General features: G+C 46.0%; 1 protein-coding gene across 24 annotated transcripts in view; it reads left to right on the top strand.

The window, feature by feature from the left end:
- Positions 1-22,715, top strand: part of CLUAP1 (clusterin associated protein 1) — a 43,708-nt gene that overhangs the window by 15,268 nt on the left and 5,725 nt on the right. For 10 of the 24 annotated variants that reach the window (XM_074028700.1, XM_074028694.1, XM_074028693.1 and 7 more), the window contains 6 exons: positions 641-724; positions 5,653-5,786; positions 8,902-9,043; positions 13,272-13,344; positions 18,024-18,131; positions 20,140-20,195. In XM_074028700.1, the coding sequence (XP_073884801.1) occupies positions 641-724; positions 5,653-5,786; positions 8,902-9,043; positions 13,272-13,344; positions 18,024-18,131; positions 20,140-20,195 (597 nt within the window). Of the gene's footprint in view, positions 1-640; positions 725-5,652; positions 5,787-8,901; positions 9,044-13,271; positions 13,345-18,023; positions 18,132-20,139; positions 20,196-20,446; positions 20,504-22,715 lie in introns of all 24 variants that reach the window. The other 14 variants (XM_045381483.3, XM_065537046.1, XM_065537045.2 and 11 more) reach the window with 3 other exon arrangements.

The following is a 22,715-nucleotide window of genomic DNA, read 5'->3' on the forward strand; positions in this document are numbered from 1 at the left end:
TCCCTTGATTGGTTAATGGTTCATGCTAGGGGCAGGGCCATGGTAACTGTTCTTGTCGGTTGTGTTTGTTAGCGATAGGCAACTGAGAGGAACTTCATCCTAAGAAAGATTATAGAGGCTGGCAGGGGATCCTGACAGCAAGTTGAACTGTACTTAGTTTGGGCGTCACTGGACAGAATGCAGGTAAAGAAGCAAATTTGGGGCTGGGCACAGTGGCTCATGCCTGTGATCCTAGCACTTTGGGAGGCCAAGGAATGTGGATCACTTGAGCCTAGGAGTTTGAGACCAGCCTGGGCAACATAGTGAGACCCTATCTCTCTTAAAAAAAAAAAAAAAAAAAGCAGCAAGTAAATTTGGGAGAAAAAATAATGGATGCTAAATTCAGTTTTGCTCATAGAGTTGGGGTCACATGGGCCTCTGGCTGAAAAGGAGGATCTTGAGCTCTGGAGAGAGGCTGGGTAGGCACTTAGATGATGGAAGACATTATAGGAGGTGATGGTGGAAGTGTTTTTGCATCAGAGATTCACGTTGTAATGAAACTTTGGAGAATCAGTCCATAAGGCACGTCTAGATCTAGGAATACTGATTTTGAGAACTCCTTTTCTGAAAATATTTGTAAATGATTTTACCGTTTCCCTAGGAAATGAGAACAGAAGCCATTGCCAGACCTCTGGAAATAAATGAGACTGAAAAAGTGATGAGAATTGCAATAAAAGAGATTTTGGTAAGATAACTTTGCTTTTATATAATGTTTTTAATTCCTGGGATTCAAAAATACTGATTTCTTGCCCGTACAAGACAGAACAAGCTAGACTTAGTAACGAGGGATGTGTTAGTGGGGAAATGAAAAACTCAGAGGACATTCGAGCATACCTAGGTCACTTGCTATCATTTTTTCCCCTCATTATAAATAAAAACAACTTCTCATGTTGTTAAAAATTCATCAGTTTCAGTAATTTGATAATTTTCAGTTATTCAAGAATTTTAATAAATAATGTTCTATTTTATTTTATTTAACCAATTCCTCACTGCTTAGTATTTAAATTATTTCAGGGTTTTCTAAATTCCAGACAGCACTGTAATAAGTAGAAGGATCACCATTGTTTACTGCCCACCCACATCAGTTATCCTCTCCTCTAAAGGAGTCAGTTGGAAGGCAGATCATGAGGGTGACTTTAGACTCAGATTGCTTGGGTTTGAATTCCACTGTGTGATCTTAGGCAAGTTACTTAACCTTTCTGTGCCTCATTTTCCTCATCTGTAAAATAGCAAGAACTGCATTCCCAACTGTGTGGGGTCCTTATAAGTATTAATCACGACAGGGCATATCAAGCCTCGTCTCTAATGCACAATAGATATTCAGTCATCATTGATGATTTCTTTTACTCAGTAGACACAGATGGGGGCCCCTGTGTACATTCAGAGTAGGCATAGAACAAGAATTTGCTATGAGTTATACAAAATTCTAAAAATCATAGGTTTTTAAAAATATATCATTCTCTTGTCATTAAACTGTAGTGACCCCTGGGTAGCCCAGCCCAGGAAGTCAGAGCCTCACAGGGGGAGAAGGGCACCACAGCCCTGGTTTGGAGGTTGGTGACAGATAGGCAGATGGATCAGATAAGTAAAAATATGGTAATGGCCGGGCGCGGTGGCTCAAGCCTGTAATCCCAGCACTTTGGGAGGCCGAGACGGGCGGATCACGAGGTCAGGAGATCGAGACCATCCTGGCTGACACGGTGAAACCCCGTCTCTACTTTAAAAATACAAAAAACTAGCCGGGCAAGGTGGCGGGCGCCTGTAGTCCCAGCTACTCGGGAGGCTGAGGCAGGAGAATGGCGTGAACCCAGGAGGCGGAGCTTGCAGTGAGCTGAGATCCGGCCACTGCACTCCAGCCTGGGCGGCAGAGCGAGACTCCGTCTCAAAAAAAAAAAAAAAAATATGGTAATGATAACGAAGCCACGTTTCTCACTGTTGGAGAAAAAAGTCACAAAAATGTCACAAAAATGGAAAGAGAGAAAATTAGAGTGAACCTGAAATTGGAGGTGTTGGTTAAATGCATAGTTTTCAATATATAGATAGATATAGGAATAAATTTTGATATGCATGTATGTACATTTAAGGAATTACATACACATGTATATAAGTATGTTTTATTTGTATACATACACATAGACACACACACACTCATACATTTCTTAGCTCTGAGCACACCTAGCACCTGGTTTAATACCATTCTCCACCAAAAGGAACCAGAACTCTTAGGGGTGAATGGCTGATTCCAGAGTTGGGCAGGAGCAGTACAAGAAAGCAAGGAAGAGCTCAAAGGAGGAAAGGGAGCTGTTGCAAGCATGCAGAGGTCAACTTGAGTGGGCCTCTCCTGGCCAAAGTAAGGACAACTTAAGCATCAAAATAAGTTAGAATAATTAATTTTATGGCATAATAGAATGAAATAGGAAACCATGAGTTCTCACTGGCATAAAAAAAAATGAGGCCGGGCGCGGTGGCTCACACCTGTAATCCCGGCACTTTATGAGGCCGAGGCGGGCAGATCACGAGGTCAGGAGATCGAGACCATCCTGGCTAACACGGTGAAACCCCGTCTCTACTAAAAATGCAAAAAATTAGCTGGGCGTGGTGGTGGGCGCCTGTAGTCCCAGCTACTCAGGAGGCTGAGGCAGGAGAATGGTGTGAACCCGGGAGGCGGAGCTTGCAGTGAGCCGAGATCATGCCACTGCACTCCAGCCTGGGTGACTGAGCGAGACTCCATCTCAAAAAAAAAAAAAAAAAAAAAAAGAATATTGGAAGCTGAGGAGGAGCAGGTCATTCACACAGTTTCAAAGTAGCTTTCCACAAAGTACTTTTTTTTTTTTTTTTTTTTTTTTTCTGAGACAGAGTCTTGCTCTGTTACCTAGGCTGTAGTGCAGTGGCACAACCTCAGCTCACTGCAACCTCTGCCCCTGAGGTTCAAGTGATTCTCATGCCTTAGCCTTCTGAGTAGCTGGGATTACTGGGGCACACCACCACACCTGGCTAATTTTGTATTTTTGTTTTATTTTATTTATTTATTTATTTTTGAGACGAAGTCTTGCTCTGTCGCCCAGGCTGGAGTGCAGTGGTGCCATCTCAGCTCACTGCAACCTCTGCCTCCTGGGTTCAAGCAATTCTTGTGCCTCGACCTCCCAAATAGCTGGAATTATAGGCATGTGCCACCATACCCAGCTAATCTTTGTGTTTTTTTTTAGTGGAGATGGGGTTTTGCCATGTTTGGCCAGGCTTGTTTCAAACTCCTGACTTCAGGTTATCCGCCCACCTTGACCTCTCAAAGTGCTAGGATTACAGGCATGAGCCACTGTGCCTAGCCCACAGAGTACTTATTAATTACAGAGGGGAAAAGAGTCGCTTCTCAGGGAGAAGCCTGTCAGTCACCCCCTTAATCAAGTGATCAAAGTGAAGATTATCGTTGTAGAACAAATCAAAATGATGCATGCCTGGTAGGATGCAGTCACTTCTGAGTATTCCTGCCAACAATGCATATCTGACTCTAATGAGACAAAGCCAAATTGAGGGGCATTCTACAGATTAAGCAGCCTGTATGCTCCCAAAGTGAAAAGGTTCTGAAAGTCAAGGAAAGCTGAGGGGGCATTTCAGACTAAGGGAGGCTGTGGAGATGTGATGACTGGACACATAGGCAGCTCCTGTCTGCTGTTGGGGACTTCACTGGGACAAGTGGGGACAGTGGAGTGGGGCTGGGGTTAGATGGTGGTAGTGTGTCAGTGCTGGCTTCCTGTTTTGATGATTGTATTGTGGGGATGTAGGAAAAAGTCCTTATTTGTAGGAAATACACACTAAAGTATCTAGGATGTTGGAACATCTGGTCAGCAACTTACCTAGGCTGGGAAAACCGTTTTGTGTTGTACAACAGGTCTTAAGTAAATTTTTGATTGTTTCTAAATTTAAAAATTAAAAAAAAAGTGTTATACCTCTAAATGCTTGCCAGTGTTCTAACTGAATCGGGCGAACACAGCATGAATGTGCCCTTAGCACTAATATGTTAAAAGTAGAACACCCAAGAGGGGACAGGGTTCATTTCTTGGTAGAAATCTCTTAAGACTCCTTTCATTGTTAGAAAATATCTGTGATGTTTGATCATTCTAAAAACTAAACCAAAACAACAACATGGGTACTTAAAAGGGGTTAGGAAGTACAGGCCATTAATTTCAGAAACCAGGGGAAATTGTTTGTGTTTACACAGCTGTTTTGCATTGTGGATCTTTCTTGTTTGAAGAACAGATATGTTTAAGGTGGGATAAATGTACAAGGTTTTAATCTGACTTTGGTTCAAGGAAATAGTTGCCATTGACTGAAGTTGTTTAGAAAGGAGACCCACCTTTCTTCCTGTGAGGGTGAACTCACATTTCTCCTGGGGGCTTTAAGGCACTTGCAGCAAATGGATGATAAGGATTTGATGATTTTAATGAAAGTATCTTAAAAATGGCCAGTGTACTTAGACCAAAAAAATCAGACCATAAATGCATTGTCAGTAACAGTGGCTGCTTCCAAAACACACCATCCCTGAGAGTTGTGGAGAGTGTCTGGGCTTCTTAGGCCATTTCTCTGTGGAGCCCATAGCTTTTCAGAGACTTGCAGGAAAACAGAGTAACCCCTTTACGGGATGCTACACGTAGGCAAAGTGCTGGAGGAGAAAGCCCCACCTTGGCCACCAGGAACTTAATGCAGGGCTGGAAAGCCAGAACCCTGGGGGGGCAGTTCCACGCTCAGCTGGGTGGCAGTCCAGATTCCTCATGAAGAGATTGGAGCCTGAACCACAGGCATGTGACCTGGCAGGCCACTGGACAAGACGCATGTGAAGACAGTGCGCTACCTGTCACTCTACCTGCTTCAAATGAGCCTTTTCTTAGGATAGGGAGACTTGTGTCATTGTCAGTGGGCCCGTGTCCCCTTTCCCTTCTTTACTCAGCCTCTGTTGCCCAAGGGCCTCTCTCTGACTGTTGCTCTGGGCCCCTTCCCGAGCTGGTGCACGTCAGTGTGGCCAGTGCCACTGCGGGAACTGCTTTTGTACTGACTTCAGCATGGTTTCTTCTCATTTTTAGTCTGTAGTCAAGCTTCTGTTGCCAGGGAGAGGGAAGAGGGACCTTCTCTCAGTCCCAGCAGGCAGTGGGTTAGGGCTGGGACCAGCTGTTTCTTTCTCTCCCCTCTAGCAGTACTTGGTGTGTGTGTATTCTATAAGTCGGGTGTTTGTAACTAGGGGCATGGCCTGAATGATAAAAAGGCAGATTGACCATCCAGACTGATGTGTACCTTGTTCTAACCGAGTGAGCCAGACGAAAGATGGCAGGCCTCTCCACCTTGACCAGGACACTCTTCTTTCCATCTTCACTTCTTTCCCTGGGCAGAAATGCCTGCTTTTCATGGGGGAGAAAAAGATAACTTTTTCTGGACCTGTGTGACATTCTCCCTGGAACTAGTGGGTTAAGTGAGTCATTGCTTGGGGAAGTGTCTACTTTATTTATTTGCTTTTGTGTTTGTTGAGCATAATGTTGCCATGCCTGAAGAGTTGCAGAATTCTTCTGTGAGTTAGGATGGCTGTTTTTATTGCCACCTTGTCTCATTATTTCCCATTAAATATAGACACAGGTTCAGAAGACTAAAGACCTGCTCAATAATGTGGCCTCTGATGAAGCTAATTTAGAAGCCAAAATTGAAAAGAGAAAATTAGAACTGGAAAGAAATCGGAAGCGACTAGAGACTCTGCAGAGTGTCAGGTAGATATGAACACTTGGAGAATGAGTAGAAAGATGTCCTGGAAAGTTCAAACAAACTGGGCGTGGTGGCTCATGTCTGAAATCTCAGCTACTCATGAGGCTGGGGCGGGGGGTTCTCTTGAGCCCAGGAATTTGAGACCAACCTGGGCAGCATAATGAAACCCCATCTCTAAAAATTTTTAAAAATTACCTCAGTGTGGTGGTACACACCTGTAGTCCCAGCTACTTGGGAGGCTGAGGCAGGAGGATTGCTTGAGCCCAGGAGGTTGAGGCTGCACTGAGCTATGGTTGCATCACTGCACTGCAGCCTAAGCAAAAGAATGAGGCCCTGACTCTAAAAGAAAAAAAGAAAAGTTAGAACAAAGACTTAAGAGAATAGAATATGATCTTAACTCTTCTTAAGCAATGAAAAAAAGCCTTACATAAAGATATCTTCACCTCAAAATGTGCATGTGTTGCCTGTCGTAACAAGCAGATGGCTAAACTCATTCTCTTTACTGCTTGCAGTATGTCTGGAAAACTGCTTTATGCTTGAACTGCCCTTTAAGCTTTTATAGCTTCTTGGAACTCAAGGCAGAGTAAGTGAATCCAGATGGGGAAATCCAGACGTGGTCTGCTAAGATCTTGCCATAAATTAGGTAGAAACAGAAACATACTCCTGCCTCTTTGTTGGCATAGATTTTAGACTTTATTTAAACCTTGATCATTCCTCACCAGTCAGTAATTTGTCTTTCTTCCTACTTTACCTCATTGGAAATGTATTTCCCAGGAATACTGATGGAGAATAGTGGTGCCGGCCCTCTGTTCTCTTCTTCATTCTGCACCTCTTTCCCTCCCCCGTGCTTCTGCTCTTTCTCCCTTTTCGTTCTCCCTTTATTTTTCTTTCTTCTTGGCTCCCTCCTCTTCCCAGCTGCCTGCTCTGGTCGAATATGTTTTGCCTTTTTGGATGTTGGTGGCCGGCTACACCCTGGCCACTGTCCCAAGGTCTGTGGGGAGACAGCACCTGGGGCAGTGACAGCAACCACAGGGAGCGCCCTGGCTCCTCCCCACCCAGCACAAAGCCGAGGCCCTTCCTGAAACTGGCTATTTACCTCTGGAGCCTCACAGAGGGGAAAAAAAAACAGAAGTCAGTGCTGCCAGATAGATTGATCTCCTCGACATATTCCACTTTTAAAGCATCAGTTCATTTTTGTTAAGCTCCAAATCCTTTTAACAGAAAAAAAAGTTTCTTTGTTTTGCTGTAGTTCAAAAGATTATAATTATTTCTTAGTTTATCTGCTTATATTTTTAAAAGAGTAAAATTTTTCCTTTAAGGTCAATAATAAAAAAAGAAAAAGTTCAGCAAATCAATTGAAATAGATTTTTATGTTTTTTTGTTTTGTTTTGTTTTTGTTTTTATTGTTTTTTTTTTTTTTTTTGAGATGGAGTTTCGCTCTGTTGCCCAGGTGGGAGTACAGTGGTGCGATCTCAGCTCACTGCAACCTCCGCCTCCCGGATTCAAGCAATTCTCCTGCCCGGGTCTCTCAACTAGCTGGGATTACAGGCAGCCACCACCACGCCCAGCTAATTTTTGTATTTTTAGTAGAGATGGAGTTTCACCATGTTGGCCAGGCTGGTCTTGAACTCCTGACCTTATGATCCACCCGCCTCGGCCTCCCAAAGTGCTGGGATTACAGGTGTGAGTCACCACGCCTGGCCTTTTAAAAAATTTTTTATCATTTAAAAACCTCTTTAGACTGGGCACAGTGATTCATGTCTATAATCCCGGCACTTTGAGAGGCCGAGGCGGACAGATCGCTTGAACTCAGGGGTTCAAGACCAGCCTGGGCAACATGGCGAAATCCCATCTATACAAAAAATATATATAAAAAATAGTAGGGCATAGTGGCATATGTCTGTAGTCCCAGCTACTTGGGGGCCTGAGCCAGGAGGATCACCTGAGCCCAGGCGTTCGATGCTTCAGTGAGCCATGATCACACCACTGCACTCTAGCCTGGGTGACAAAGTGAGACCCTGTCTCAAAAAAACAAACAAAAAAACACCAGCTTTAATTCGTAACAACCTATGGTCCCCTTTTTAGAGGATTGCTTAAAATTTGTAATAGCCTGACAGTAGAACACTATTATTGTTACTATTATTTCTTTTGAGATGGAGTCTCGCTATGTCGCCCAGGCTGGAGTGCAGTGGCGCAATCTTGGCTAACTGCAACCTCCGCCTCCCAGGTTCAAGCGATTCTCCTGCCTCAGCCACCTGAGTGGCTGAGATTACAGGCATGTGCCACCATGCCTGGGTAATTTTTGTGTTTTTAGTGGAGACGAGGTTTCACCATGTTGGCCAGGCTGGTCTCAAACTCCTGACCTCACTTGATCCGCCTGCCTTGTCCTCCCAAAGTGCTGGGATTACAGGCGTGAGTCGCCACACCCGGCTGACAGTAGAACATTATACCCAAATAAGATAATAATATATATATTTGTTGATTTTGAGAGATGTGTCTGGTATGTGACTTTTTGCCTTTAGAGATGGGGTCTCAGCGTGTCCCCAGGCTGGAGGGCTGGAGTGCCATGGCAAGGTCAGAGGATCCTCACTCACTGCAGCCTTGAACTCCAGGCTCAATCCTTCTCCTACCTCAGCCTCCCTAAATGCTAGGGTTACAGGTGTGAGCCGATAAACCCGGCCTGATCTTTTTTAACTCTATTGACATTATGATATATTGAAATGGAAAAAAAAGATTATAGAATTTTTTAGTATGTTTAATTTTTGTTTAAAATGCATTCCTATCTATATGCATAGAAAAGTCTGCAAGGATATATGTCAGCTATCAAACGCTTATACCTGGTGATGGGATTATCAGTAATTTTTACATCATTCTTCATACTTTCAGGATTATTTCAAGTTTTTACAAAGAGTACATCTTATGATGAAAAAGAAGTATGTCCATTTTCGGGGGAGAAAGGAGAAGAGGGAAAATATTTGTAAGCAGTTACAAGAATGAAGGCCCTTCTCTAATTAAGGGTTTCCAGAGAAGGCCACCATGGAGTCTAAAACTGTGAATACCCATTTCAAACTACTGCACATTAACTCACCTTTCCCTTTTTATTTCATTTGCTTGTCTTAGGCCATGTTTTATGGATGAGTATGAGAAGACTGAGGAAGAATTACAAAAGCAGTATGACATTTATCTGGAGAAATTTCAAAATCTCACTTACCTGGAGCAGCAGCTTGAAGAGCATCATAGGATGGAGCAAGAAAGGTTTGAGGTGAGCTGAGCCTGTCCTCTGTTCAGCCATTCCTTCTGGTGTGTTATTTTGTACTGGGTAACAGGTCATTTTGTTAATATTATTGTAAAAAAAATATCAGTACATGTTTTTTCTCCCTGGTCATTCTGAGGATTGCTCATGTCATGCATTTGTTTTGCTGGCAGTGTACCCTGGACTCCAGGGTTGTCAAATCTTTGATGTCATATTTCATCAGGTTTAGTCAGTTGAGAGTACAGACAGGGCCGACGTGAGGCCTATGCGGCTGCATAAGACCCTGTGCCGACATGGGGCCTGTGCTTGCTTTCAGGCCCTGTTGTCAATGTCTGGAAATTCATAATAATTTTTTTTTTTTTTTTTTGAGACGGAGTCTCACTCTGTCGCCCAGGGTGGAGTGCAGTGGCCGGATCCCAGCTCACTGCAAGCTCCGCCTCCCGGGTTTACGCCATTCTCCTGCCTCAGCCTCCCGAGTAGCTGGGACTACAGGCGCCCGCCACCTCGCCCGGCTAGTTTTTTGTTGTTTTTTTTTTTTTTTTTTTTTTTTTGAGACAGAGTCTTGCTCTGTCACCCAGGCTGGAGTGCAGTGGCCGGATCTCAGCTCACTCCAAGCTCCGCCTCCTAGGTTTACGCCATTCTCCTGCCTCAGCCTCCTGAGTAGCTGGGACTACAGGCGCCCGCCACCTCGCCCGGCTAGTTTTTTGTATTTTTTAGTAGAGACGGGGTTTCACTGTCTTAGCCAGGATGGTCTTGATCTGACCTTGTGATCCACCCATCTCGGCCTCCCAAAGTGCTGGGATTACAGGCTTGAGCCACCGCGCCCGGCCCATAATAATTTTTAAGTGTATTTTATTTTCCGCTGATCCCAAAAATTACGTAGCTGGTCTCGAGTGCAGATTTAAAAGCTTGCTTGGCTTTGGCAGGTCAAGGCGGGTGGATCACTTGGGGTCAGGAGTTTGAGACCAGCCTGGCCAACATGTGAAACACTGCCTCTCCTAAAAATAAAAAAACTAGGCCGGCACAGTGGCTCAAGCCTGTAATCCCAGCACTTTGGGAGGCTGAGACAGGTGGATCACGAGGTCAGGAGATCGAGACCATCCTGGCTAACACGGTGAAACCCCATCTCTACTAAAAATACAAAAAAAAATTAGCTGGGCGAGGTGGCAGGCGCCTGTAGTCCCAGCTACTCGAGAGGCTGAGGCAGGAGAATGGCGTGAACCCGGGAGGCGGAGCTTGCAGTGAGCTGGGATCCGGCCACTGCACTCCAGCCTGGGCGACAGAGCGAGACTCTGTCTCAAAAAATAAATAAATAAAAATAAAAATAAAAAATAAAAAAATTAGCCGGGTGTGGTGGTGCATGCCTGTAGTCCCAGCTACTCGGGAGGCTGAGACAGGAGAATCTCTTGAACCTAGGAGGCAGAGGCTGTAGTTAGCCAAGATTGTGCCACTGTACTCCAGCCTAGGCAACAGAGCAAGATCCTGTCTCCAGAAATAAAAAAACAAAGCTTGCTTAGTCAGTTCACATAAAGATTTTCAAGGCAAGGTGCAATGGCTCATACTTGTAATTCCAGCACTTTGGGAGGCTTAGGCAGGAGGATCACTGGAGCCCAAGAATCCGAGACCAGTTTGGGCAACATAGTGAGACCTGTCTCTACAAAGAAGTAAAAATAAATTAGGCCGGGCGCGGTGGCTCACGTCTGTAATCCCAGCACTTTGGGAGGCCGAGGCGGATGGATCACGAGGTCAGGAGATCGAGACCATCCTGGCTAACATGGTGAAACCCTGTCTCTATAAAAATACAAAAAATTAGCCGGGCGTGGTGGCAAGCGCCTGTAGTCCCAGCTACTCGGAGGCTGAGGCAGGAAAATGGCGTGAACCCAGGAGGCGGAGCTTGTGGTGAGGTGAGATCGCATGACTGCACTCCAGCCTGGGCGGCAGAGCGAGACTGTCTCAAATAAATAAATAAATAAACAAACAAACTAACTAACTGGGCATGGTGTTGCACACCTATTGTCCCAGCTACTTGGGAGCCTGAGATGGGAGGATTGCTTGAGCCTGGGAGTTTGAAGTTGGAGTGAACCATGATCATGCTACTGCACTCCAGCTTGGTTGACAGAGCAAGACTGTCTCAAAAAAAAAAAAAAAAAAAAAAGCGGGGAGGGGGGCCCGGCGTGGTGGCTCACGCCTGTAATCCCAGAACTTTGGGAGGCCACAGTGGGTGGATCACGAGGTCAGGAGTTTGAGATCAGCTTGTCCAAGATGGTGAAACCCCCTCTACTAAAAATACAAAATTTATCTGGTATGGTGGTGGGCGCCTGTAATCCCAGCTACTTGGGAGGCTGAGGCAGGAGAATTGCTTGAACCCAGGAGGCGGAGGTTGTAGTGAACAGAGATCGCGCCACTGCACTCGCCTGGGCAACAGAGCAAGACACCGTCTCAACAGAAAAAAAAAAAAGAGAAAAAACAGATTTTCAAATTATGGTTAATTGAATCACCAAAATAGCTCATTGGAGATTGTTTTGTAAAGAGGAATGGCAGTTTATTGGTTGATTGTGGGAAATATATGTGGCCTTGTACCTGACCAACCATCTTACAGGTTCCTTTCATCCCCATGGGTAAGGCCATTTAGGAAAGAGTATTTCAGATCCGAGCATGAGTTGATAAATGTGGAATTTAGAGCAAAAGAAATTGAACCAAGTTGTGATCAATTTTTGAATTGCCCTATCCTTAACCTGAGAATGGTCTTTTAGACTCCATTTTCATGATGAAATTGGTCTGCAGTCTCCCCTTCTCATGCCCTTGACAGCTTTTGGCATTAAGGTTATTATAATTCTGAGCATTTGAGTTGGGCAGAGCTAGTTTGTTGTCCAGGAGGGCTAACTGGGAGTACCTAACGCATCCATGTGGACACATGTCATCTTGATGAGGAATTCATTAATAGCATTACTCTGTGGCAGAGGCAGGCCATGGAGAAATGGTACAGGACAGGCACATTTCAAGGGCACTGGAAAGAGCCTGGAGTTTAGAACATTTTAAACATTGGGTACCTGGGAAAGAACAGTCAAGGGCAGTGAAAAGAAACATTTTGTTGTATTATCTGGGGCAACCTCTGGGTTCAGAGAACAAACCAAACAGTATGCCTCAGAATGGCGGATAGGTGGCCCAGGAGACTTCCGGGGGAGCCCTCTACCCTACCCTTCCTTCAACGAGTACATCTCTTTTTCTCTTACTCTCGCACTCTGTCCTTAGAATACCTGTTCCCTCGAAATACCCCATGACTGAAACACAGTGCTTTATTTTTAATGTTTAGAACAACAACAATATTTAAAGCCAGCTTCCTCCCTCTGTCTGTCCCTCCCCCACCCCACACCCCCCATCCCTCTCTCTCTCTCTCTTTCTCTTTCTTGACAGGGTCTCACTGTGTTACCTGTCACTCTGTCTGGAGTGCAGAGTGTGATCATAGCTCACTGTAGCCTCAGACCTAGGCTCAAGTGATCCTCCCACCTCAGCCTCTTGAGTAACTGGGACTGTAGGCATGTGCCACCATACCTGGCTAAATTTTTAAAATGTATTGTAGAGATGAGGTTTCCCTATGTTGCCCAGGCTGGTCTCAAACTCCTGGGCTCAAGTGATCCTCCTGCCTTGGTCTCCCAAAGCATGGGGGTTATAGGTGTGAGCTACCACGCCCAGCCCCCATTTTCTTTCTTGATAATAAGGCCGTATTTTATGATCTGAGATGTTTCCTCTTTTCCCCACCCCTATTCCCATCCTTACCTATCCTACCATTTAGCATCTTTTGAGCTGGAATCTGAAGGCAGGGCAGGAAAGATAAATGATAAAATCTATACTTTCTTCCTTTGAAAGCAAGAGGCCTGTCTCTACCCTAAAATTAAATGTGTCTGTTCTGTGTCCCCAGGCCATACAGGCATGCATGGTGGGCATTTAGTTCTCCTCAGAGGCAGGGAAGTGTAGTTGGAGAAGCATGGGGGTGGGGCAGCTGCTTCATTCTGGGTGCCCATGTCCACCAGGCCACCAGGTGACCTCAGAGAGAAAGGGCAGTAAATTTCGGGACCCTGGAGTTGCTCAGGCCGTGTTAATTCTTTTCCCCTTCCTTGAGTTTAGTTCTTTTTTTGTTCTGTAGCACAAACTTAGCAGTCCTTACGCAGTGGTGAAGAAGAATAGAACAGTCCAGAAAAGGGCCGTCTCTCCTGAGTCTGTTTTTCCTCTTCCACAGGAAGCTAAAAACACTCTCTGCCTGATACAGAACAAGCTCAAGGAGGAAGAGAAGCGCCTGCTGAAGAGTGGAAGTAAGGCTGGGCTTTGTAGATGAGCAGTTTACTCTGAACTAGCATTTTCAGCCTTGAGATATATGTGTGTGTATGTGTGTGTGTGTGTATATATATATATATATATTTAAATATGTGTTTTCTTCTTTTTTTCAGCAGTTTTTTTTTTTTTACTGTAATAAGAACACTTCACTTTACATCTTCAATTTTGAAAAGTAAAGTAAAATATTGTTGACTATAGGTACAAAAATATTTTCAAAAGGCAGTTTTCTCACAACTTCTATTTTGTGTACCATTGTATTCACTCAAGAGTCTGGTTTAAATATAGCATTTAAAACACATTTCATTCTTGTGCCAGTTAAGATAGTGTTTTCCCCTGTTTAAATTATAGTTTGAATTATATATGATGTGTAACTGTAAGAAAAGGTGGTCCTAGAGGTGTGTAGGGTTCTGTATTTTCAGGCTGACTGATGGAAAACAAGCATTGGGATGCAGTGCAGGGAGAGGGGCCACTCGCTTCATGATGGTCCCCATGCCGCTGAGATGCCCCCCATAATCCAGAATGGCTCAGCAAGACACTCAGCTGGAGAGACACAGGGTTACGTCCATACAAGGCCGAGATTCCAGGAAGGAGCTCTCTGTGACCAGGCAGCTTCCCTTATCCCTGAACTTCATTGTCAAGTCACTGTCAGGGACTAGTAGCAGCCCAGGATCTTCCTGCTGAATCAACAGCCTTCTTGCACAGAGTTCCTCCTCCTCTTGCTGATTGCTCTTTCTTTTCTTCATGGCGAAATATTCTGTTTGATCTCATGTTGAGGGCAGCGTACTCTCTCTCTCTTTCTCTTTCTTTGCCATTTCCCTTGTATCTCTCTCATTTTGCACCTGTTCTATGACTCTGTCGTCTGAATCTCAGGAAACCCTGGAGGAAGGATAGGGACTGCTGGGAAGTCCTCCAGGAACAAGGTTAGGAAATTTGAAGGGCATGTCTAGCCAAAGCAGCCCTCCCCTTTTTATTTCCATGTCAGTCAGGAGCATGAGAAGCAGCCCTCAGTGATCAGCCTGCATGAGGTTTGTCCCTTGCGAGAGGCCCGACTCAGGTAGGAGCCCTGGTTGGTTACTTGCATCCCATTCTGTCCCTGGGCCAGGATGCTAAGACCTGTCATGCTGATCTTGCTTTATTCACCAAGATTTACCTCTGTGTTTTCTTCTAGGAGTTCTGTAGTTTTAGCTCTTACATTTAGGTCTCTGATCCACTTTGAGTTAATTTTTATATATGGTGTGAGACAGGGGGTCCAACTTCATTCTTTTGCATGTGGCTGTTCAGTCATCCTATTATCATCTGTTGAAAAGACTATTATTTCTCCATTGAATTATACTGGCATGTGGTCAGCCATACTTAATTTTAATTGTCACTGTCAGCTCAGTGGTTTCAGTGTCAGCATGCATTAATGTCTTAGTCTGTTTTGTGCTGCTATAACAGAATACCTGAGACTGGGTAATTATATATTTTACATAAAATATATACAGCATTATATATATGGATACATGCAGTCATCCCTCAATATCTGTGGAGAACTGGTACCAGAACCCACCTGTGGATACCAAAATCCACAGGTGTTCAAGTCTTTTGCATATAACCTATGCACATCCACCTGTATACTTTAAATCATCTCTAGGTTACATAAAATACCTAACATAATGCCTATATATCACTTCATTCACATGGATTCAGCATAGTACTTGGCATGTGGCAAATTCAAGTTTCGCTTTTTGGAACTTTGTAGATTTTTTTTTTCCCAAATAATTGTAGATTTTTTTTCCAAATAATTCAGATCCATGGTTGGCTGAACCCATGGATGTGAAATCCATGGATACAGAGGGCTAGTTTTGTATGTGTCTGTATGTGTGTGTGTTTATATATATGTGACATATATATAAAATATATAATATATGACATATATATAATATATAATATATGACATACATAATATGACATATACTGCCATATATAACATATGACAATTATATAACATATAATATATTAGTATTAGTTTATATTATTATCATTATAAACAGAAATTTACTTGTCTGAAACTTAATGAGCCACAGTTCTGGGGGCAAGTCCAAGATCAAGGAGTTGCATCTTGCTGCACCATCCCATGACAGAAGGGCAAAGAAAGCGGGAGAGAGAGCAAGAGATCAAACCCACAGCCTCAAGCCCTTTTATAACCAGCATTAGTCTGTTCTTCAGGATGGAGCCCTCGTGACCTAAACACCTCCCAATCTGCCCCACCTCCCAACACTGTTGCTTTGGGATTTAAGTTTCCAACGCGTGCTTTTCAGAGACACATTGAAATCATATGATAGCAATTGACTTTAGTTTACCTGCTCGCTTCTCAAGTCTGTATTGGTTTGAGTTATAAGAAGAAATTTTATTGAGCCTGAGGTACCTGTATTAATTTTATTTTAAAATTGATTATATAATTTGATTTGCATTGCATGGGATAAGGATTTAATGTCTTAATTTCCTGGATGGCATAAGAAATGAACTGAGCTGAATAGTGGTTTCATTTTGTAGTCATTAATTGATGTTAATATTTAATAATATTCTCTGTAAAGACTTTCAGAAGGTTTCAAAGTAATTGTGTCGAAGCCCAGGATGTTGTTATTGATACTTTCTCAAGCTCCTAGGTTGGCCCTTCCTGTACTATAAAGCACAGCTCTTCTCTCCATGGCTAAAGAAAGCAGAAAACCTTCCCACAGTGCCTAGCTAGATACTGTTACCATTTCATTACTCTCTCTTTTTTTGAGACGGAGTCTCGCTCTGCTGCCCAGGGTGGAGGGCAGTGGTGTGATGTCGGCTCACTGCAACCTCCGCCTCCCGAGTTCAAGCAATTCTCATGCCTCAGCCTCCTTAATAGCTGGGACTACAGGTGCGCGCCACCACGCCTGACTAGTTTTTGTATTTTTAGTACAGACAGGGTTTCACCATGCTGGCCAGGCTGGTCTCAAACTCCTAACCTCAGGTGATCTGCCCACCTCAGCCTCCCAAAGTGCTAGGATTACAGGCATGAGCCACTGCGCCCGGCCACATTACCCTCTTATAGTAGGGGCATAGCAAAGCCTTTGGGCAGACTAACAATTACTGTTCTTCCAAACTAACTTCTGAGTCAATCATCAGAAGAGGGTCCTCCAAGTCCGTCCTTACAAAACCTGTGTGGCTCCCTGGGTGCAGAGAAGTCAGGTGCCAGGCAGTGAAAGGTCTTTCTCCCCACAGTGGAGACTCCTTCTATAGGTTCCCTTTAGGAAATATTCAGCCTATAGGTGTAAGACTCCAAAGAATGTATTTAAGAAATTAGGCCGGGCACGGTGGCTCAAGCCTGTAATCCCAGCACTTTGGGAGGCCGAGGCGGGTGGATCACGAGGTCAGGAGATCGAGACTATCCTGGCTAACACGGTGAAACCCTGTCTCTACTAAAAATACAAAAAACTAGCCGGGCGTGGTGGCGGGCGCCTGTAGTCTCAGCTACTCGGGAGGCTGAGGCGGGAGAATGGCATGAACCCGGGAGGCGGAGCTTGCAGTGAGCCGAGATCACGCCACTGCACTCCAGCCTGGGCTACAGAGCGAGACTCCGTCTCAAAAAAAAAAAAAAAAAAAAAAAAAGAAATTAATAGGCTGGGCGCGGTGGCTCAAGCCTGTAATCCCAGCACTTGGGGAGGCCAAGACGGGTGGATCACGAGGTCAGGAGATCGAGACCATCCTGACTAACACGGTGAAACCCCGTCTCTACTAAAAATACAAAAAACTAGCCGGGCGAGGTGGCGGGCGCCTGTAGTCCCAGCTACTCGGGAGGCTGAGGCAGGAGAATGGCGTGAACCCGGGAGGCGGAGCTTGCAGTGAGCTGAGATCCGGCCACTGCACTCCAGCCTGGGCGACAAAGCAAGACTCCGTCTCAAAAAAAAAAAAAAAAAAAATTACTTTGGAAAAAATCTGTCTTTGTGATGGGATTTTCCCCAGGGGAGAACATCACATCACCAGTTTTCACTGCCAGTCACTAAGATCATCGTTCTCCTCAGGGCAGCCCCATTCGTGCCATTCCTAGCCTGGCCTCCCTGCCTCCAGTCTTGCTGTGTTACCTTATTAGCAGCCTCCACTTCCTCATCTTTGTCACGATCTAGGAACTTGAGTTCTGGTAACGCAGCCTAACATTAGTCAGAGAATGGGTTTTTCCCTGAACTAACCAAGCACTTGACAGCTGGCTATTCAGTTTTTAAATTTTCAGATTTTCTTCAAGGGCTTCAACACAATTAATTTGAAAACTATCTTCCAAAAGTCTTTGCAGAGAATATGTAAAAACTTCACTGCTTGGCACCTGATTTCTCTGCACCCAGGGAGCCATGCAAGTTTTAGAAGGATGGAATTGGAGGCGTTTGCGTCGCTGTTCTGATGACTGTAATAGTGTTTCTAACTAATATATCCGACCCACTTTTTCCTTGCTTTGGAAAATTATTTTTTTTTAAAAAAACAGCACATCATTGTCCACATTAATTCTTCACTATGCATCTACAGGCAAATCCAGAGTCTTATAAAATCTAATGCATCCAAAGAAAGGCTAATGCATGCAAACCTTACTGGGCAGAGCTGTTTAGTTGTGATGATGAAGCCACTCCTTTGTTTTGCCTGCTTGTGTTCCTGCCAGGTAACGATGACTCGGACGTAGACATCCAGGAGGATGACGAATCCGACAGTGAGTTGGAAGAAAGGCGGCTGCCCAAGCCGCGGACAGCCATGGAGGTGCTCATGCAAGGTACCCCCGCATCTTTCGCTGGCCTTCCTCCATGTGCCCCGTTTCACAGAACACCTGGCCAGGACTGGGGCAGGCTGCTTAGTGTTGAGGCCCACAAGCGCACTGTGAATGGCCCCTGGAAGCAGCTCTTGCTCAGGTTTATCCTGTCCTGTTGTTTATGGCTCTTGAACTGTTCAGTGGTCATGTTTGCTCCTAATATTCTTACTTGTCTGTGATCCCAAGACTGGATGGTTCATATTTATGGCTTGGTATTTCTCACAGAGCCACAAGAACACATTGCCTCTGCCACTGTCAGTGCAATGATATACCTAATAGCCTGAGAATTAATGCAGAAAGGGACTTAAATGAGCATCTCTGCCTTAAAAAAAAATGTTTTTCTAATTCCTTTACTCATCACAAAAGATTCAAGTAACAAAGCTCAGCGCAGTCACGCATGCCTTATTCCCAGCTACTCAGGAGGCTGAGGCCGGGGGATCGTTTGAGCCCAGGAGCTCGGAGCTGCAGTGTGTGATGATTGTGTCTGGCAATAGCCACTGCACAGTGGCCTGGCGACATAGAGGGGCTCTTAAAACTAAGTTAAAACATAAAAAGACTCAGGCAACAACATTTGTAGAGCGAATGTGAATGCTGCCCTGGGGTCTTCCTCATGTCCCACTCCCACCTGGGAGGGCTCATGGCTAGTGGCCAGGGTGGGTGTGTCTTTACAGATTACCTTTCTGTACATATACATATGCACACACATGCACACTCACACACACGCATACACACACAAAGATCACCTGAAAAATTTAGCCTGAGTGCAACCAGACGGTATGTATGGTTCTGCAACTTGCTTTTGTTTTTAAAAATTAAATACAGTTGGGGCCGGGCGCGGTGGCTCAAGCCTGTAATCCCAGCACTTTGGGAGGCCGAGACGGGCGAATCACGAGGTCAGGAGATCGAGACCATCCTGGCTAACCCCGTGAAACCCCGTCTCTACTAAAAAATACAAAAAACTAGCCGGGTGAGGTGGCGGGCGCCTGCAGTCCCGGCTACTCGGGAGGCTGAGGCAGGAGAATGGCGTAAACCCGGGAGGCGGAGCTTGCAGTGAGCTGAGATCCGGCCACTGCACTCCAGCCTGGGCGACAGAGCGAGACTCTGTCTCAAAAAAAAAAAAAAAAAACAATTGGAACTCTTCTTTTGTCAGTAATAGATCTGCCCCCTACTTTTTTTTTTTTTTTTTTTTTGAGACAAAGTCTCGCTCTTGGTCCCCAGGCTGGAGTGCAATGTCATGATCTTGGCTCACTACAACCTCCGCCTCCCGGAGAGAGCGATTCTCCTATAATCCTGAGTAGCTGGGATTACAGGCCTGCACCACCACACCCAGCTAGTTTTTGTATTTTTAGTAGAGATGGGTTTTCACCATGTTGGCCAGGCTGGTCCGAGGTGATCCACCCATCTCGGCCTTCCAAAGTGCTGGGATTACAGGCTTGAGCCACCACACCCGGCCATGTCTGCCTATCTTTAGGTTGCATCATTTAAAGTCAAATTCTTAGGTCAAAGGTTCTGCAAATTTTTGATTTAATACTACAAAATTCTCCTATATTTGCCTTTAAAAACATTTCTTATCTACCACCTGTTAATGTTTGGAGCACTGTTACTTTTTTTTTTTTTGGAGACAGAGTCTCATTCTGTTGTTCAGACTAGAGTGCAGAGGCACAGTCTCAGCTCACTGCAACCTCTGCCTCATTGTTTCAAGCGAATCTCCTGCCTCAGCCTCCCAAGTAGCTGAGACTACAGGTGTGAACCACCATACCTGACTAATTTTTTTAAAAAATTTTTGTAGAGATGAGGTTTCATCATGTTGCCCAGGCTGGCCTCAAACTCCTGGCCTCCTGTCTCAGCCTCCCAAAGTACTGGGATTATACGCATGAGCCAACATGCCTGGTCAGAAAACAAATCTTGAATGCTATTTCCTGCTTTATGTTCCAAGATCTTTATGACTTCTTCATGCTTTTGTTATTCTCAGGAAGACCCGGCAAACGCATTGTGGGCACGATGCAAGGTGGAGACTCCGATGACAATGTAAGTCCCCCACTCCCCTCAGCGGTTCTGTGTGCTCTGGGCTTGGCTGTCCCATAGATGGGAGTGGCTGAGTTGCTGCCAGCAGCCAGGGAGCCGTCTGTGGTCAGTCCAGCTATGCCTCGATGCATGGCAAGGTTTGGCCTCATGAGGCTCTGGACTCTTCCTTGCTCGTGGATGGTTCATTTCAAGTGAATGTGCTTGCTCTGCTTTTTTTGCCTTCTCACTGTTCTTTCCATTCTCGCTTTCCAAAGATGGAAGCAGCACCAGCTCTCTTAGGTAAATGCAAGACTTCCAACTCCAAGAAGCAGGTTGGTTTTCTGTTCTGCCTCATGTGTTTGTGGGTGTCTGTCAGCCCTTCCAGGGCCAGCCAGGGGCCTCTCCCTAGGAGTGCTGCTTCCTCTCTCCTGGGCAAAAAGCCACTCAAAAGGGATCCCATGGTGACAGCGGGATCACTGAAGGCCCTTATGCTAAAGAGGAGGCGCAAGCACCGAGCCTGGAGAGGGGGAAAGCTCAGGCTAGCAGTCCTCAGGCCCTGGGCCGTAACCTAGAAATGAAGGAGGACGCCGAGGGCTGGGCTCAGGACCAGCCCTCCTCCCTGCTCTGTGCTGGGGAAGGAATGGTGAAGCAGCACTGTCCCCAGACCAGGCCTCTGGGGTGCTAGGCATGAGGCTGAGACATCAGGCTGCCTTGAGCTTTACTGAGTGGATAACTCCCTGGAGCACTTAACCAAAAGGGGAGTCTAGGGGACCTTGGTGGGATCCGGTCATCAGGGCTCTGCTGGGCATTACTCAAGTCTGCGTTCTTTGTTGCATCCCTGGCAGTGCTGCTCAGCCCACACAGCGAAGGGCGACTAGACAGAGACTGACCCCAGGCTGCCTCCATTGGTGGATACACCTGTGTCTGTGGCATGGCGCTAGTGGCAGCACAGAGACAGAAACAGGGCCTTGCGTTCTTGCACACAGATTCACGCATCCGCAGCCTGTGCTGCTGCGGAATTCACAGTGGGGAGAGGCCGCTCAGGCTTGCCAGCAGGAGGCACAGAGATCAGGCCTTGAATTCATAGGGCACGGTCTGTAGAGAAGCAGAGAGAGCAATTAGAATATAATTTTCTTAACAAGCTCGGGCGTGGTTGGTAAATAGCTTCTCTCTGTCTTGCCCATCCAAGAGAGAAGCAGAGGGAGTGTGGCATGGGGATGCTGGAGCAGCACCGCCTGTCTCTTCTCCAAGGTGTGCCTTCTCTCAGAGCGAATGCATTAGTCGCAGCTGAGCTTTATGCCTGGTGCTCACTTGTTTATTTCAAGGAGGCTGTGTCCATGCAGCCCTCCAGGCACAGGGTTCCGTGCTTTACGTGTTCAGGCATCCAACACGTGTCTGTTGAGTGCCTGCCACATGCCAGTGCTGTCATGGATTACGGGGAACGCAGCAGGGGGCAGAGACAAGCCCCCAGCAATAATGATGGAGCGGCGGATCCAAGGCTCATGGTGTTAACGGAAGGAATAACAGCTTCAGGGGACAGGGAGTGACAGGGAACAAAGAGGGGGTGGCATCTTCCATGAGCTCAGCAAAGGGCTCTGACGTGGTGGTGTTTGAGCAGGGCCTGAGTGGAGGGAGCGAGTCCGTGGGTTGGCGGCACCTGGGCATGTGGAATGTGCTCCTCACGTTGAGGAGCAGAGGCAGCTGGTGTGACTGTGGGTGAGCGTGAGAGGCAGCAGGGGCCATGCAAAGCCTTGCAGGGTGAGATGAAGACTCTGTTCTCTGAGTGTGATGGGGAGACCCTGGAGAATCGTGAGCCCGGAAGGGTCAAGAGCTGACACCCATTTGAGAGAAGTCGGTTAGGAGGCGCCTGCACCCGTGGAGGTCAGAGGTGATGGTGCTTGGCCAAAGGTGTGGCAGCAGAGGTGTTGAGAAGTGGTCAGGTCCTGGGTCTGTCTCTAAGAACCATCAGGTTTTGTGAATTGATTGGACACGGGCTGTTAGAGAAAGAGAGAAATGAGGGTGCCTTGGCGGGGTCTAATCAGCAGAAAGCAGAGTTTCATTTTCTGAGATGGGGCCGACTTGACAAAGGGGCTTGGAGGGCAGGTCGAAAGTTTGGTTTTGGACATTCTGAGTGTGACAGCCACATGCTAGGGTTGAGTAGTCAGGTGGAATTTAAGTCTGGAGTTCAAGAGCCAGGTCTGGGCTAGATATTGAATTTTGGGAGCCACTCTTATTTGGTTGATACCTAAGCCACAAGGATAGATGTGACTGCCTAGGGCGAGCAAGTAGAACGAGAAGAGAGGTGACCCAAGGTCCTGCGTGCACCTGCCCTGCAGAGGTCAGGGAGGAAGGGGCAGGCAGGGGAGGCTGGGGGGCATCAGCAGTGAGGGAGGGGGACCTGGACTAGAGAAGGGGCCCTGGGGGATGGAGAAGATGGGTTTAAAGGATGAAGGGGTGATTCCACAGCCCAAGCAGAATGAGGCCTGAGAATCAATCCTAATCCATTGCATGTTTCCGTCTTGATAGGAGCAGTGCTGGGGTCAG

The sequence above is a fragment of the Macaca fascicularis genome, chromosome 20 (assembly GCF_037993035.2).
Source record: "Macaca fascicularis isolate 582-1 chromosome 20, T2T-MFA8v1.1".
NCBI classification, from domain to species: domain Eukaryota; kingdom Metazoa; phylum Chordata; class Mammalia; order Primates; family Cercopithecidae; genus Macaca; species Macaca fascicularis.